The sequence below is a fragment of the Pseudopipra pipra genome, chromosome 1, assembly GCF_036250125.1.
Source record: "Pseudopipra pipra isolate bDixPip1 chromosome 1, bDixPip1.hap1, whole genome shotgun sequence".
Taxonomy (NCBI): Eukaryota; Metazoa; Chordata; class Aves; order Passeriformes; family Pipridae; genus Pseudopipra; species Pseudopipra pipra.
Genome location: NC_087549.1, coordinates 37,506,067 through 37,524,590, shown reverse-complemented (window position 1 = coordinate 37,524,590; position 18,524 = coordinate 37,506,067). Strand labels below are relative to the sequence as shown.

Genomic DNA, 18,524 nt, shown 5'->3' with positions numbered 1-18,524 from the left:
TTTGATGCAGTGAATCATAGCATCATGTCTAGATTCTTTTGCTGGATGCAGGATTTTTTCAAAATATCAAAAGCATCACCTCAGTATTTAATAATCCATTAGTTATGGGCCTTTACCTAATTGACCTGAACTTGTCTCCATGCCTCAGCAATTTCTGAAGGTAAAGATGTGAGTTGAAATAATGGCGTGTATGCTTGCTCCTTAAAATTTAATTAACAGCTAGATCATTTCTTAGATGCTGCTGAGAAACAGCCTTGTGATAGAGTGAGTCTGGTTTTGCTACTCAGGCCTGTTCAACTCTGTACTTTCTTCTTCCCCCTCTTCTTCCTTTTATTTTCTCCTTATGTCTACCCACTGCCGCTACCTCCTCCTGAAACACATGCTAAGCATTAAGTAATTGTGAAGTTTGTCAACTTTTTTAATACCTAATCTGGAAGATGACTGACAACTTTCTTTTTCATTGAGGAATATAATAAGCATAATCTTCACAAAACAATATAAAAATGTAATCTGTTCTATCAAATGAAGCTTTGGTAAGCCCATGATGTCCCTGAGCAACTGTATTTATACCTTTGTGAATAAAAATATGGCACTGAGAGAAACGTTAAAGTGCACTGTTTGCATACTGAATTGACATCTGTAACTATTCCTGATTATCCTTAGCTGTTAAACCAAATTTTCATGTCTTACATTCTGCTGATGCAGACTATACCACGATTGTACGGTATAATATGCTGCTTGCAGTTAGCTCAGAAATGCCCAGTCAAACCAGGTTTTATTCAAGCAATAAATATTCTTAAAATTTGTACTGTAAATTGAGTTACAGATCAAGGTGCCACATGGATTAAAGTTCAAGAAGCTTTTTAAGGGAGTTTTTTTTTTTCAAGGAGGACAGGAAGAAAACTCCTTCAATTTGCTTGCATTATCCTGAAAGTTCTTATTGTAGGGCAAACTACTAGAGATGGATGGAAGGAAGAACATGTATACTAGCATAATATTTTTGAACGAATACATACTGTTCTTATGACTCCCAGAAGTGCATTTGACATAAGTTTGTAGTACTGACTTATGGCTGGATTTTAAGAGTGTTGAGAATTTAGTTTGAAATATAATGGCTTTTTGTTGAAAACATGACAAATACTAGTGTTAAAACATGACAAATACTGTACTTAATCTTCTTTCCAGAACAAAGCATAGCTATATTGATCTAGTAAGACCAAATGCTTCGAATTATTCGAATGGAGAGAGGAAGACAACTGTGGTTAGTAGAAGCAGTTAAAGCTCTTTAAGAATATGTTTAGGTATCGGTGCTGAATTTTGATTGGGCTGTCACTGCAGTTTTTGATACAGCTGCACTATTTCAAGTAAAAAGTTGTTTGTGTTCAGTGTTATCTCCATGACAGAAGTGAATCAAGGTTTTAAGAAAGGTATTTTTGAGGGTAGCATGATCTTAGCAAATAAAGACATTGCTTAGGTTCAAAAAAGAGAATGTCAGATAGCTAATACTGGGAGTGCTTAAATTTAATGAACATCAGTCTCAAAATTGTTTTGAGAAAACATTTCTTGTATCCTTATCTTCAAACTATTTTTTTAATGTTTAAATGATCTGCTGAATTGTATTGACTCTATAACTCATCTGAGCTAGCATTTAGTTGTTAAAAGCAACAAAAACCTGCTTTGCTGCAAAATAGATGCCACAGTGAGTATTATTTATTTTTAATATGTGTATGATTACAAGGTTGGCAAACACTGAAGCCTAGTATGATACTTTTTATTTGTATTCTTACTGCAAATTAAACATATCTGTTTGCATGTTGTTTAGTTTAAAAATGTGTATCTGAGGAGATATTTTTACATGCACAACTTAGATGAGACTTTACTGAAAAATATATTTTGTGTTTATTATTTATGTATGTGTACCATTGTTGCTTAAGATGTAATATACTTACAAAGAAGGACTATTCCTAAAGATTTAAAAAGTAAGAGTAACATACTTGTCTATATGACTTATAGAAACGGTTTTGTCTTTAGTTGTCCAGTCCAAGAGGGGTTTTTTCTGGTCTTTTGTGTAATATTTAACTTTCAACTAAATTGCCTGGAAAGCAGGAAGCAAGAAATTGTCTAATAGTCACTTCAATTTCTTTTACTATTAGACAGTCAGGCCTGGACTTTCAAAACCTAAATGCTAGCTTATTGGGAGAGAACAGCTAATGTAGTTTAAAAGAACTTATTATTGCTTTTAGAGCTTTTTATCAAAACAGAAATGGACTGTATGAAGTTTTGCTACTGAATAGAAAAAATGAATTTTATTTTTTAAATTATTTTTAATATTAAGAAATCATTTATAAAGCTCCCTTTATCAGCTCAGCTTTACAGTATTGGATTGGTAGATAACGTTATACTAGAAGAGAGTAATATGTACCTAAAATGATAATGTCTAAAGCTAGTATTCAAGGAATACCTGAATAAGTATACACTCATCCTGTTGAAAGCCATTTCATGAAGTCTTTGATTTATGTCAGCTAGGATTGATAACTCAAGCAAGTGTGATGCCTGTGGCTATTCCGCATACTGTAGGTGCAAGGCTTACAATAATTCTACCTTATGTAAGGGCTTGAATAGATATCCATATCTACCTAAGTTCTGGAAGGGGCTCTTGGTTTATAAGGCTTATAAGCATGCCAGTGAAGAATAATATTTACATGGACATGTTGGACCATGTCATAACTTTTTTTTTTCTTCCGTCTCAGTGATTTAGAATCTAGACGAGAAGTCAAGAAAGAAGAGGGTGAAGCATTTGCACGAGAGCATGGACTTATCTTTATGGAGACATCTGCCAAAACTGCTTCCAATGTAGAGGAGGTAACTTTGCTGAACACTGGCATTTTACTAAAACAGTTGCTTTGAATTACACTTTGTACAGATATTGTTTCTCTAGAGCATTGATTCCTTAACTTGAATTAACTACTTTTTAATTTATATTACAAGAAAGACAATGTCTATGTTGAACCTGATTGCACAGCACTGATTATATTGTTGGGATTTATTAATGTACTTGTGGGGTTTTTATAAGTATTTCATCAGAGAAATGGCTAATTTCTGTCTGCACTGAAATCTAAGACTAGAATAGATATGCTGGTCCAAAGCAAGCCAAACTATTGGTATTCTTGGCAGATGTAACTCTAACCTGTTTTATAGCCTCTAATATTTTACAAGCTCTTCAGAGCAATCTATTGCAGTGCTTTGGTATTTGTGTTGCTGTCATCTTTCCACTACATGGTAGGAATCTTCTTTGCTTCAATTCACACACAGCTTCTTTTTTTTGTCCTCTACAGAGCTGCTGAAGAGGTCATTGTCTTGGTTGCTGTAGTCTGCTATGTATTTGAATAAGTTTTTCAGTTTTTGCTTCTTTAAAGAATTTAAGTCTTTTCAAGTTTGGCTTATAGTTCATATTTCTGGACACATGTGAGTTCTTGCATATCTCACCTTGATGTACTGCATGCCTTTCTTGAAGAGGGGTTGTGGTGAGTTGCTCACTTGGTCCCTCTGCCCAGCAGGATGGGGAAAACACTAGAAGAACCAAAGCAAGAAAAACTCAAGGGCTGAGCTACAGAGTTTAAAAAATGAAGGAAAGATGTGGGAGAAGAGTTACAGAAAGGCAGTCACTCTCAACTGTGAGCAAGAGTGACTTTGACTACTCTTTAGTTTTTATTCTTGAGCATGATGTCAGATTATATGAAATAACCCTTAGGCCATGTTAGAGCTGTATTGTGTCCCTTATGATTTTGCCTACCCTAACCCTGATCACTGGCAGGAGGAGGGCAGAGTAAGAAACACAAAACCTTGACACTCAGCTAATGCTAAAACATCAGTGAGTTATCAATACTGTTTTAGTCATAAATCCAAAACACAGCACCATACAGGCTGTAAAGGAAACTAACTGCGTTCTAGCCAGACGCAGTACAGTGGTGAACAGAGAGCTCCAGCTGAGATGTTAGTGCTATGTAAAGCAGGAAGATTGCTTCACATGTCTTTAAAGCCCATACTCAATTCATACATCCACTGTGACCTTTTTTATAATAGCATGACATAGTTCAGCTTCTTACACTACCTGATCTGCGTTATTCTTCTCCAGAGTTGTCCTAAACGCAAAATGTTGTGCAACCAGTGATGTATTCTTTTAGAGGTAAAGCCTTTTACTTTTGAAATATTCTAGTTTCTTTGAAAAGTTAGAGTAAGTTACACATTGCTTTAACAGAATTCAATCTGGTTTGTTACTACCTGATTCTAGCATTATCACCTCTCTTTGTGTCAAAAAATATGTCCTAGTGAATTAATTGTCCAGTACCTAATGCATCTCTGATTATCAGGAGGCAAATGAGCATAAAGTTCTTTATCAAACAAGTTCAAATAGAATTCTTTCTTGATGATATGAGTGAGTGATGTGTGTGTGCGCGCTAACTTTCTAATTCTGATGGAAAAGCTTTAGGATATGCTCCTTTTCAATGACAGTCTAGTGCATTCCTTTAATGGTGTTCTCAGTCAACACTAAAATAGGTGGCATGATTTAGAATAGTTACAGCTACAGGAGCAAAATTGTAATCTTTAGTAGTTTCTTTATATGAACAAATTGGCTTCTGTCATTAATATTTTTTAAGCTGTCTCCTTTGTTTAATCCTGATTTACAACACTGTGGAATACCTTAGTAAATCTGTAGCTGTAGCAGTGCATTGACCTGTTTGGTGCTTGGATCTCAAGACAGTTTAAAATGCTCATTGTGTTCTTCAGGATTGTCTCATAACCTATAGCTTGGATAGAAATGTTTAGCAGTGGAAAACTTCCCACTGGTTCTTTATTTTATGCAAGGTTGTTGGGGAAGTTTCTACCCTGTTTGCACAACAGGTAATTGATGGCAGGGAGTACAAGTAGGTGTAGGCTCTTCCTTCATAGTTACTTTGGAGACTTCTAAGAATTCACTGTGGCCACAGAGTTAAATCGTCATGTTGGATGTGGAATGGTATCAGGCAAAAAGAATTTCTGCATCATCAAGAGGATAGAAGGATTTTGGGGGAAGGTTAGGCACAGGGTTATAATTCGACTGCAGAACAAGGACATTAATGCTAGTCTCTTCAGCAGTATCATATTTATTTAAACAGGGGTTTGTTGTTGATTTCCTTTTAGCCTCTGTCTAAAGCTGTCAAGGTAGCCAACTATCAAAACATAAGTGATTCTTTTGTTCTTTGGCTTTTTTTCTTCTTAGTGATTTCTAAGCTGTATTGGAGTTTCGGTAATACTGGTACACTCCGAGCACGGCTGGGGGCTTCCTTCCAGTAGAATCTTGGTTATCATATTTGCTCTACTTTGTTGAATTGTGGATGGGTGATGTGCACTCTGATGTACTGTTTGCAGACTTCAGTCTTGCCTATTTACTTTTTTGCCTGAGAAAACACTGTGATGCCTGTTGGGGGACTTGTATATGTGTAAGTCTGAAGTCCCAACCATAGACGGGTTTGCACTTGTTTTAATCATAACATCCATTGCTTTCTGACCTTGCATTAAATCAACACAAAACACACAAGATTTTTTTCTCTCATTTGCAAGAGACATTAACAATTTTAGCACATTTGTTTCTTCCTTGATAGTTCAAGAGTAGTATATGACTGTTAATTCTGGTCTTATCTGCGACCTGCAGTTCAGAGCTTGCTGAATGCTTTCTGCTTGGGCAGTGTCTTAACACTTGTAGAGGCAGAGTAGAATCACCTGCAAGAACTCAGGGTGATCATGCAATCTCTTACAGCACACAGTGCTTATCTTTTTGTCCCTGGCATATCAGTGGTTTGAATCCATGTATGTGCACTGATTGTCAAGAAGTAGGGTTACCTAGCTGTACTTGGGAAGCATTATTCTTTCATTTGCACTTTGTGCATGATTCTTTCATTCCATATTTAATACTTAATAATATGAATAATATTATTATTACTATTAGTAATGATTAATTAATAATTGATAATTATTAATTATGTGTCCAACCTTAAGCCAGAAAGTTTTTTGAATGCTGGTCAAAGCAGTGCCAGACACCATCACTGTTCAGAAGCTGATCTCACTTCAGTTGTACCAGTGTATCACTGACTCCTGGTGTGGAAGTCAGTTTTACTAAGTTGTTTCCCATATGGAGGGGATTATATATCCCTATGCCAAACTTTTAAGAGCATTGTTTGTGTTATTCCAAGTTGCCTGCACATAAATAGAATGCAATAATGGATTCATTATTTAGGATTAAATCTTAATAGACTAATGGTTTTGACTGAGCAATGGAGCACTTCTGCTACATGGAGCAGGATGGTCATTCAGTGGTTCTGTTTCAGCTGTAACTTAGTTTTCTCTTCAAGCAGATTCTTTCATACTTTCACTTAAATGAGTAATGAATATTCAAAGCCCCTATTGCCTCAACAGTGGCACTGCTTGGGCACAGATAAGGGAAGGAAGATGGCTTTTTATGATATTCTGAAGGGAAAAAATGAAAATTTCATGGAAAGATGAGATTCTTAGCAGCATCTAAATTTGAACTGATTTTTAGAAGTGTGTTTTATTGCCCTTCCATACCCTCCCTGAACATAACTAATTGCTGGTAAACAAACAGTTGTTTGACCTGGTAGTATAGTACCTAGGGGTTTAGTTAATAAAATTTGAAAGTCCTAGGATGTTAATACTTTTCATAGTAAGGTAGAGTAATACACAAGATGTAATCTGACTAGAACTTGCAAAAGAGCAGGATTTCTAGGTCATGAGTCTTTAAAAAAAACAACCAAGCAAACCAAAACCCAACAGTTAGGTTTATCTTAACTTGTATCAGAACCAGTATTCCTTCAGGTTCCTGGAAATTAAAGTTCTGTGACGTTTCAGCTGTGTAAAACTTCAGCTAGTTTCTCCCATGAGAAAATGGGGTTGTAGCTTGTGTCAGTTCAGCTGTGGGAGGGAAAAGGGGCAGGACACCTGTCTCCAGTGAAGATTGACAGCTTTTAGCTTCTTGTGGCAAATTCCTGGGCTGTGCCCCAACTACACAGTAAGGAACAGTAGCTCTGCCATGGTTCTTGGGACTTCTGGGCATCTTGTGATATGATGGGAATAAAAGGTCTCAGTTAATTGAGAGTCTCAGGCTTTATAGAAGAGCATGAAGTGTATGATACTGCCTGCCTGACCTGCAGATTTTTGGAGAGATGGATTCTTAGTTCTGAGGATTTCATCTTTTTTTTCTTCAGATATTTTATCCTTTGTAACTGTTCAACAGCAGCTACAGGACTTTTCAAGATAATTTGAGCCCCAAAAATGTACATCTTCCCAGTAAGTTTATCAGGAAATTGTGCCTCAGTGGGGACATATAAAGAAATTGCTGTCAAGTTCTGTTTTGTGCTTTTGTACCTATACTGAAAATATAAGGCTACCAATGTGTTGGGGTTCATTATACAGCACCTTATTACTGCTTGATAATTAACCCCTCTTCAGCCCTTTTAGTGTACTAGGCTTCTTTCTGAAAGATCCTTTAGCTGTAAAAAGTATTGCCTTACTGTGCGTGCATAAAACAGCTGCTCAGAGCCTTGGAATCTCACTGTATTAAGTAGCCACCCAGCACCACTTACACACTGTGGTGATAACTGTTGTAGGGGTAAATCCATTTGTAGTCCATGTTTGTTACTGTTTCCAAATGCATTCTTAAATACTAGAGTAATCTAACTATATCATATCATGTTGCTAAAAGATAAGATGAGAAGTTGGAGAGGAGGAGGAAATTCCTGGTGTTGGCTGACTACAGAGCTGAGGGTCATGCTTTAGAATTTGTGAGGTATTTAATCTTTAAACATTCCTCATTTAATTGTAAGAAAGAATCCAGAATTAATGATTGCCCAATTTTTATTGCCAAGCATTAAGTTTAGTTTTAACATTGCCACCAGAGGGCAGCATGTTCCACGAGCTGGCCGTGCTGAAGCTGATCGCATCTGATTTTAGGCAAAGATGAACTTGTAAAATCTGAGTTTTGAAAAGTATCAGTGATTCATTGACAAGTTTTTCCTGTTATGCTCAGCTTGTATCTAAGTCCTCAAATTCTTGTCATAGCATTAACTTTCTAAGAAAGAGAAGTGACATTATTGACATAAGTAAATATGTCAATACAAGTAAAAACTAACTGTAGCTGTTCTATAAGTTGGATTCTGGTGCCTTTAGCTTATTATTACTCCTGCATACAGCTTCCATAAGACAGAGGTATCAGGAACTTATTCCCTTACTTCTTGCCTTGTTTTTACCAGTTATAGAATTCATTCTTCCTGGTTTTGTCTTAGGGAAGTTAATCTACATTACCTTGTTCACTTGTGTGATTACTTGAATGTTGAAGTTGATATAATTCTACATTCAGTGTTTTTAGGATTAATTTACCTTAAATGCAGCATCTGTACTCTTTGGTAGTTGGGGTTTTGTGTTTTGGGTTGTTCGGGGTTTTTTGAGGTAAGCACTGTGAGACTTCTTGATTCTCATGTTGCAATATAATCTAGGAAACTCCTTATACAAATAATCTGAAGTGATATTATACTGGTATATTGTGACTCAAAAGCCTCTTTTGTTAGCTTTGCAGTAGGTGCAGGCGTGACACAACAGGCAGATCACGTCTTGCAAGGCTCACTTTCCCACTTGTACAGCAACACAATTTTCCTCAACGGGGTATTACTATTATTTGAGAACCTAGTTTTAATGAGCACACAATTGAAAAACACATTATATTAAAACAAATCACTGAGTAACTTGTATACAACCTTTTTTTTTTTTTTTTAATGCTGTGGTACAGGTATATTCAGTAGTCTCGTGCATAAAAGGATCAGTAAGTTGTGATTTAGAAAGATTAAAACCAAGAGTTAAACATTAAATGTAGACATTTTCCTGAAGTTACATTGTTTTCTTGAATTTTCCTGAAATGTAGTCAAGAATTTTTATGTTTGGAAATCTAATATACTGTTTTTGCAAAAGTCTCTCACTTCTTTTCTGAGTAATAGAGGTACTGTGTACTAGAGTCTTGCCATCTTTCAGGTGACTTTGTATAAATCCAGGCTGAGTCTGGTACTGTCTCTCCTGGACTGGTGAAAATAAACCTCAGCCTGAGCTGATGTGGGATGGAAGGGTTCAAGTGTCTTTGTACAGTGTTTTAGTAGCAGCATCGTTATGGGAATGTACGGTGCAACTGCAGTAGGCTTGCTGGGCAGCCAGCTGAGTCCGTGTGGGCTTACTGGTTGAGGTCTTATGTTGTGTGGAAATGGCTAAACTGCACCTGGATCCAAGTTGGCGTGTGAAGTGCTACAGCTGTGTTCTTGCAGTCCCTTACACATGGTCTAATAAATCCAAACTGGATTTGAGGGGAAACAGCTCTGTATTTCTGCATCTAGGACTCAGTTAATCTGCAAATAGGATAAACTGCCCATAAATAATTAAGAGTTTGTAGTATACTGTATGTTCCAGATAAGAGTTAGAACATGCAGTATTAAAAGAGATTTTTAGAAGAAGACAATTACACCAAGTTCATCTTCTTGTCCTTGCTAATTGGGGCACTAGCATGCAATACCAAAATCTGATATGATATTCTTAAAGCAAGTAGACTGCTGTTTTCAGTGATGTTCTCAGGTGGTTATTTTGAGTCTGCTTACACTTTGAAGTGTAAGTGAACTTAAAATACATGGATGCAAGAAACAAATGGAAGTCTCAAGGGATTCAAGTCTCTTTTCATGGCTGATTAGTAACAATTTTTCAGAATCCATACCAAGAAGAGAACATGAGGTAGACTCATTATGTGCTATATTCTTGTCAAACCATTGTTTTCAAATAGGAATTATTTCTGTGACCCAGTACAGCCTGGCATTTTGCCACATGGAATAACAGTACGTGCTGTTTTAACACTAATGTGTGGTGCACCAGCATCACTGATAGGAATGTGACTGTCAGATATGTCTTTCCGAGAGAACTTAAATGATAGAACTCAGATTAAAGTAATAATTGGATTTTTTGGGTCAACAGTTTCTTAGACAATATGTTTAATATTAAAATAGACTGTACTGAACTCAGTGCTCTTTTGCTTTGTGTTTTACATTACACGTGTAATAACGGGGGGGGGGGATGTTTGTGTTTGTGCAGTGCTGTTTTCCAGTGCATCTTGCATTCCTACAGTGATCTGTTCTTGAATGTAGCATCCAGGAGATAATTTGTAATCAGTTGTGTTAGTTTGGAGTTTCTAGTCTGTTAAAATGCTAGTTTTGTTGCTCTGAAGTAATTTTTGTAGATGTAATGTAATTCTCATGATGTAAATTCTAAGAGCCTAGGCGTACTTAGCCAGCACGTTCTAGAATTATTGGAAGTGCCAATTGTTAAGTGCTTGTTTACATGAAGTTATCATAATGCATTTTTAAGACTTCAAGTTCTGTTTAATGTCCCACTGAAGTAGAAGCAAGTATCCTTGCAGATTCCAGCTGTGTGAATTTCCAAAGTTTTTGACTGATACCTTTCAGTAGGCCCATGTATGAGGCCGTTACAATAATTAGTGTGTTATCAGAAACAAAGATAAGTTTGAATTTTTTTCTTATGTGTAAAACTTCAGTTTCTGAGGAATTTGAATCAATTCGTAGTTGGCTGAAAGCCAATTTTTCTCCTCAACTCTTAACATGTGTTTGAAAAACGAACTCACTTCCTAAGTGCCTTGTGAATCTGCAATGATTAATTCTTCTCATTATTTTGCTGCAAATTCTCATGACCCTCTGTGATGATTCGATCACCCACTTAGAGTTTATGCATATTCATATCTTTCCGCTCCTGCTCCAGTCGTTCAAGTCTCCTTCACTGACTGTGGTGTGTGCTTGGTGCAGTAATTGAGCTGCAGTAGATTGATTACTCTGGGGAGCTGTAAGGCCTTTAAAGGTGAAAACATATCAGTCCTGTTAATTAGGAAACAAAGCTCTGGTGGCAAGTTCAGCAGTCAAATGCTTCCAGTGTAGAAATGAGGAAAAGTATGATTTGTTCCTCTCCATGAACCCTGTTTACTTTTTTATATTTGAATTAGATCTGTATTTGCTATAATAGGCTTCTGCAGAAAGTAGCATGTCCTGTATGATTGCACGGTGTTGGTATTTTAAAACAAAAAGAACTGTATGTTTATTGTAATTACTAGGTGCTGTTAATTACCTCCTAAATTATACATTATTTTAGGCATTACTTGACCTATAAAGCTAAATGAGAGATGAAGAATGGAATCATTGATTGTAAACTTTAACCAAAAACATTTATATCAGTCACCTTTTCAGTCCTGAGTGTCAGGGTATTTTCTCTGAATTAAAACAATAGATCTTTATATAGAAATTGTTATAAAACCTGGGGCATCTCCTTTCTTTTATTAAGATGTCTGTTGCCTATTGTGTGCAAGATTAATTAAAGAGAATACATTCTTAAAATTAGGTGAATATTAAATGATAGCATAAGGTTTCATCCAGCAGACAGCATCCTTACATCATCATGGTAAGTACCCTGTGGTTTTATGTTGCTAAGCACTCTAATCTAGAGTGGCCTATTACAAAGATATTAAGGGTAGGGGAAACCATCTGCCACACAATCTATCCATAAGGGTCAGAAATAAATAATTTAGAAGTAATTTATATATCTTAAAAACCACTTTTTCCCTGTAATTACTGGACAACAGATTGTAGAATACAGATGTTATGAAAGTGCCACTGTTTTTGTAAACAGCGGGTGATCCATTGCTGCTTCAGGGTAGGTTATAGGATGCTGTTGTCATACCTGTTCCTGCAGAGATCAGGAAGGAGAGTCTTGCTGAAACAATTGCACATGAGATTGAATTCCAATTAGTACATCTTACACCAAAGGATATCTCATTCATTGTGTATGTGGTCTTTTTTCCTCTGTTTTAGGCATTTATTAACACTGCAAAGGAGATCTACGAGAAAATCCAGGAAGGAGTTTTTGACATTAATAATGAGGTAACTTTTAGTACTTTGAACACTCTGTTTCCTTTTTAAAGGTAAAAAATTCACCTTCCCTAGAAGGCTGGACAGTAAAAGATTTGTCTGTTCCATTTGGATATAGAATTGTCTGCCATTGTGATAAAAATGGATTAAAATAAGTGACCCTATCCATCCATGAAGCATCGCAAAATAATATAAATCCCCAAAAGAGAAGAAAATCCACTTTCATCCACTTCTCCATATGGTGTCATCTGTTTTCAAAGATAATTTTCCACTATGTAAATGGGGGACCATGTTGATATGCCAGATGCACTCCATGAGCTGTCCAGTGTAGGGGAGGGATTGCTTTGAGAGTTACATAAAAGACTTTTGAAATGTTCCTGGTTTAGGTGGCTGAATACTGTAGGGAATAAAAGATTAGCCATTTTGCCTATGCACATTACTGAAATTACAAATTATTGGGGCCTGTCCCTTTGCTTGTTTTGAGGGGGGGTAGAGAAGTGGAGGAGGGAGCACTTTTGTAATGCAAGAGCTTAGAAAGACCTATAATGTCTCTCTTGAATTTTGAAATTATTGTGCTGTGGAAAATCTTGAGCAGTTTGGGGAGAGGTTCTTGGCCATAGAAAAAGCAGATTCAAATTCAGTTAGTGTTGTATAGAAATGTTAAAATCATATAAGCTCTCTGTTAACATTCACATAAAAAGTCACACCACATAAAGTTTAAATTTGACAATGTGGTCGGTCTTTCCTGATGTCCAGGTTGGTATTTTAGCTTGCATGTCCCTCAGTATCGTTGCTGAGGTGCTCAGGGAAACCACACATGGAAGTCTGCACCACCACTGTGTTCTGTTTCTGTTCTGTGAGTGGGGGTGTCCAGGACTGTCAGTCTGAGGCTTCTCTTAGACATTACAGTCTTTGCAGAATTGCTTGGAGTGGTGAGGGAATGGGCAGGACTCCATTAAATAGCTTCACCTCTTTCTGCTTAATATATTTCAACATGAGAAAACTTAGACTATTAAAAATATTGCTGATGACTTCAGAGAGGAAAAAATGAGAAACTTCAGTAGTATGCAAAGTATTGCATTAGGAAACTTGTAGCTATATAAGACTTGAATAATAATCCTTCAGAGACACTAATTCTGACTGGAAAGTGTGTGTGTATGTGGTGTTTTGGTGAAACATTTCTTAAACTCCGTTCACTGATGAAAAGTTTAAAATTTTCTTTCATGTTTTTCCTGAAGAAAATGCAGTTGGTAGTGCAATATAAATTGGAGAGCAATCAGAGTTTCTGAACAAGCATGCTCGCTGTATCTGTTGAGTCTCATATAGTAGCTGACTGCTTTACTGTGCCTTATGGAGCTTTGATTGCAATATGCTGTCAAGAGCCAACAGTCTGTGCTACTTATTTGGCTTTATGCCAAGTCTGGCTCCTTGATTCCTCAAGAAGTTGCTATCAGCCCAGAGGGGGCAAAACCAATGAGCCATAGGGCATGCTTTTTATTAAAGAGGAGTCAAAGAGCGAAAAGAAACCACATCAGCTGCTGTCAATACTGAGCGAGTGCCAGAAACCCGAAGGCTACCACTGCTGCAGAACAACTGCCAAGCACTATAAATCTGAGATTTGCTGTGACGCAGAGTTTCCTTAAGAGCTTAATTTCTGAAGCTACTGTATTACTTTTCTCAAAGTGCTGTATTTTTAGGTAAAATCCACTTGAGGGAGTGAGGGTTAAGATATAAGTGTGATTTTGATGAATGAAAGAGCTACGCTGTGTGTGGGTTCTTGGCAAGTAGCCATGTCTTTTGGGATCACAGAAATTATTGATGACACAGAACACTCGTATGCCCTTAGCCTCTACAGCTGATTCAACACAGAAAGAAATGCTGTCTAGAGAGGAAAAGTTTTATATTAAACTATTAAACTAGTGGAGGTTTTGGCAAGAGGGGAGAGGTTATACATTCTTAACAAATGCTACGTATTTTTAAAGCCTTATGCCAAGTAGTATTCAAATACAATTCTTGCTTTGTGAGTTTTTTTGTTAGGAGTTTAAGCTACAGAGTGTAACATGGAGATAAACTTTAAATGAGAAGGAAGGAAGGCATCTTCTTTTAAATTATATTTAATCACTAAGGACACGTTACTAAAAAATTACAAACTTTGCTATATTTATTGCATGCCTTAGGAGAACTTGCTATATTCTAAATAGAAAAAGCACCTTTTCAAGTATATTAGTCTTTTAAAATATTTACACTGTGTATTCAACTTCATTTCAGGCAAATGGCATAAAAATTGGCCCTCAACATGCTGCTACTAATGCAACACTTGCAGGCAATCAGGGAGGACAACAAGCTGGAGGAGGCTGCTGTTGAGCCTGTTTTTACTTTCTAGCTGCCTGGATGGGGCCTACTAACTTGTTTGTTCACCCTTCCCTCCCCCCGCCCCGCTCGCCTCCACTTCAATTCAACTGAGACATGAAACTTGTAAGTTGGTTTCCTGTTGCAGAAGACTTTATCCTTCAAATTCTTGTATAACTTTGAATAAATGGTTAATGTTCACTTAAAGACAGATTTTGGAGATTGTATTCATATCTATTTACATTTGATTTCTAGGTCAATTGATGTGATTATTTTTGTTAAATGTTGTCTTGTGCCCTTGACTACGAACTGAATTGTATTAAACACTACAAAGTCATCTGAGTATTTTAATCAGTTTGTGTAGTTAGGTTTCCCAGCTCCTGCGGTTACCTAATGTTTAATATTGTAGAGCTGTCCTCAAGTTTTTTGTCAATTTTCAAGGCTATGAAGAGAAGCGGAAGGACTCTTTTAATTCTGTATTTATCACTTTCTGTATATATAGTTTAATAACCTGCTTGGGTGTACTTGCCAAGCTAGAATTCTTTAATGCATTTGCATAAATTCTATACTACTTAGAGCTTGAAAACTACAGAAGCATTAATAGAAATTGCTTGGATGCTAAATTTTAAGCCTTTTTGACATTGTTAGCATGTTCATGCTCCCCATCATTATCCTGAAGTCCAAGAGAGATGCTTAATGTATATTACTAGAGGCTACATGCGTGCTATCTATTTTAATGCCAAATGTTTGCTGTTTGTCCACAATTTCCACAGCACCTCTTCAGAAATGGATTAGCTGTTTGCCTTAACAAATACTATAGGTAAAAACAGAGTATGAATGAAAAGTAGAGGAGGAGTTGATAAATTTAAAATGGCACATTATAAAAACATTAATCTTTTCTCAATGGTTTTTTCTTGTTTACCACTTGATTTCTAAGTATATTTTTCATGCAAGGACAGTTTTTCAACCTAAATGTATAGTGGTTGTGTAAAGTTTTCTTTTAGTGACAACTTGTAATCCTAAATATATGGTAAGCATCTTGTCTATTGTGAAGAGGGTGTGAAAATAAAATCTGCCAGTTTGGAAATCTTGATGAAAATCAAAACTAGAAATGTTTTGGTACTTATTATGGTGGTGGTTGGGGAGGGCAGGTTTTGCCTCAAGTGAAAGGGTTGCAACAGTGCAAAACAAAATCCTGTGTTTAAGCGTTTATTTGTTAAAATACAGTGTTCATGTCACTTTTCCTACAACTGTGCAAACAACTGAGTTTCCATCTCATGCTATCTAAATAATTGCAGATGAAAGAGTGACACTAATGCTAGGCCATGCTTCGTGTATTGGGGGGGGAAAAAAGAGAGTGGGGGGCAGTGACTGCAAAACTTTGTCTTACTGGACCAATACTGACCACAGCACAAAATGGGAGGACTGGGATCCTCATGTTACCCATTCTGATTGTCAGAACTTTACATCCAAAGTGAATAACTTCAGCCTGACAGGTGTAACATAGCAGTGGTTCTGAGATTAAATAAAATTTGAAAAAATGTGTGGAACCTTTTGTTGGTATCTACGGGCAAGGGCAATCAGTATGGATTTATGTTAGTTGCTGAACTTACAGTTCTTTTCTACACACTTAGGAACATTATCAGCAATGCAATATAATTGTTTTCAACTATTTATTAAGAGGTTACTCAATTTAGATACTTTCAACTGTTAACTGTTTATTATATGAAGTTTGCATTTATAAAGCACATTTATTGTTTCAGTTGAAGTTTGAAAATTGTGTTGCATGACAGAAAAAAAAAAGGACTGAACAGTAAAACCATAGGATTGGACTCCATGGATGCCAAGGGAAAACTGGCATGTAGTAACTTGCTGTTCACAAGGAGTGCACAAACTAGAGTACTTGCTTGAATTAACTATCTGAAGTTTTTTTGCAACTGGCAACATTGTAGAACTTAGTTGCTTGAGACAATATGTGAAAAAAGTGTGCTCTTCTGTAGCAGCATCAGCTCCATTACAACTGGGAATAAATTTCTCTTAGCCATAAAAACTGCCCATTAAGGGAGCTGAGGGGGGATTTGTACCCTATCCCAAAAATGCACACTGTTTTAAGTGGTGATGATTTACAAAACTGAAACTTCTGACACCCTCTCATTTTCTGAAAGCATTGAAGAGGTATAAAACTGCCCAGGAATCTAGAGGTACTATAGCAAAGAGCCACCAGGGCTGCTTTCTGGGGGCTGAGGGGCAGGGGGAATGCTGTGACTTACTGACGTCACGTATGCAATTGATTGCTGATCCTGCTGGTTGGTCCTGGCTCACATGTCAGTCTTACACTGTACATTATGTTAAGAATCTGGTACTTTCAAAGAGGAGCTAGAACAAAACTGAAGTTTCCATGCACTGTGGCTGGCTTTTTGTCACAAACTTTGTGCGCACATAATCCTTTTGTTGCCAGTTACAGATCTCTGTATTTTTGTGGGGTTGGTTTTGTTGTTTTGTTGGGGATTTTTTGAGAAGCCCTGATGTTATTTTATCCTATTAGAATTTGAAAATTATATAGCACAGAACCTAGCAGGATGGTTTACTTCTAGAACATGTGCTTTAACAAGGTTATTCTTTCACAGGTTTCAGTTTTACTTGAACATGAGTGACTGATAACTTGTTGAGATTTCATGTTGAATTCAAGTTGCTTTTATTGGTTGCATTTTCACAACCAACAGAACTAAAACATTTAATTTTTCCCCAGCAACTTGTACAGCTGTTACATGTAATGGAAAAGTATCAATACCAAAAAATCGTACCAAGGTGCAGTTTCCCTTATTCCCGGTTAGCATATGGTACAAACCATAGTTAACTTTGGAGTTAGTAAATTTGGAGTGATAAGTCCTCTAAGCATGACTTAAGACTTGTCTCTCCTACTAAAACGAGAAGCTCCAGGAGTTTTGGCAGTCATTTAAGAAAGACTGACAATCCCCCTTCATCTTACACACCTGTGTGTTTCTGTTGGCTTCGGTCATTCTGACTTATGTGAGATCAGACTCAGCAGTGAGTTAAGGTAAAATGACTGCAAAAACACTTGCTGATAAGCTAAAATAACAAGAGTGTCTGAAGCCCTTAGCAGGCAGTGAGTGCTCTGTCCCCTGCTCCAGGGTTGTATCCTTTCTGCTGTGTTATGCTTTTTGTGACACAGTTCATGGTGGCAGCTCGTTGAAGAGCCTTCAGCTGCAGTATTTATATATTGGGGAGGTTAGAAGAGTACACATTGGTTTTAGGCTAAATGGCATACATTTAAATTGGGAAAGTTATTTCTGCCTTAAGAGTTTACCTGTGACTGTTAGAGCACTAAATCTGTTCTTGGGAAGAAAGGAAAACCTCTTATCAGACTCAGTTACAGTTAAACTGAATCTGAATAAAAAACTAACTTAGAAATATCAGAAGACAATTTCAGGCATTGAAGAGGGTTTTTTTCTTTTTTTAAAGCAGTCTTTCCTAATGAGAGCACCCCAATGTGCCTGCATTTTTCTCAAAGTTGCTACCTGTAGGGTATTGCTTTTGTAGATGCTGAGGCAGTGGTTCCTCTTGATGAACTGTTCTTTTGATACTACTGATTGTCCTACAAGTTTCTTCTTAGGTTTTTTTAGTTGGTTGGTTTTGTCTTTTTTTTTCCTTCTAAATCAAGTCTCTCTTTTGTATTATCTCCTTTTTGTCTTTTCTGTTTTCATATTCTTTCATTCAAACTGAGTCCTGTGAGCAAAGTGCTGCTCTACATCTTTACCTGCTTCACATCTGTAACTCCTACGCTTATGTATTTGCCCAGTACAGGGCATTTATTTTAGGGATGGAAGGGTGGGGCAGAGGGAGAGAGGGATGTGCTATCTGCATGATATAAAATTATGAAGGAAGTATTGCATGGGTTATACATACTGTGTGTGCTGTTTTGCATGTGTGGGGTGATATAATTTGCCTAGTACTCTTCTACTATTGCATGGGAGGAGATAGGGGAGACAGGAAGACTAACAGGTTTTATTTGGATATCTTAATAAATTTGTTTGCTGATATCATACCTATGATTTGTATATACTTAATGTTCCTCCCCCTGGAATCTCTGGGTTTTCTTCTGCCACATTGCTGCAATGTAACTTTAACAGTATGCAGTGGTGATTT

The 18,524-nt window shown here is 36.8% G+C and overlaps 1 protein-coding gene across 1 annotated transcript in view; it reads left to right on the top strand.

Annotated features, from left to right (window-relative positions):
* The window catches only part of RAB2A (RAB2A, member RAS oncogene family), a 41,775-nt gene extending 25,868 nt beyond the window's left edge, over positions 1-15,907 (top strand). The window contains exons 6-8 of the mRNA XM_064652417.1: positions 2,751-2,862; positions 11,952-12,020; positions 14,277-15,907. Coding sequence (XP_064508487.1) covers positions 2,751-2,862; positions 11,952-12,020; positions 14,277-14,372 — 277 coding nt within the window. The 3' untranslated portion in view covers positions 14,373-15,907. The remainder of the gene's footprint in view (positions 1-2,750; positions 2,863-11,951; positions 12,021-14,276) is intronic.
* The last annotated feature ends 2,617 nt before the right edge of the window (positions 15,908-18,524 follow it).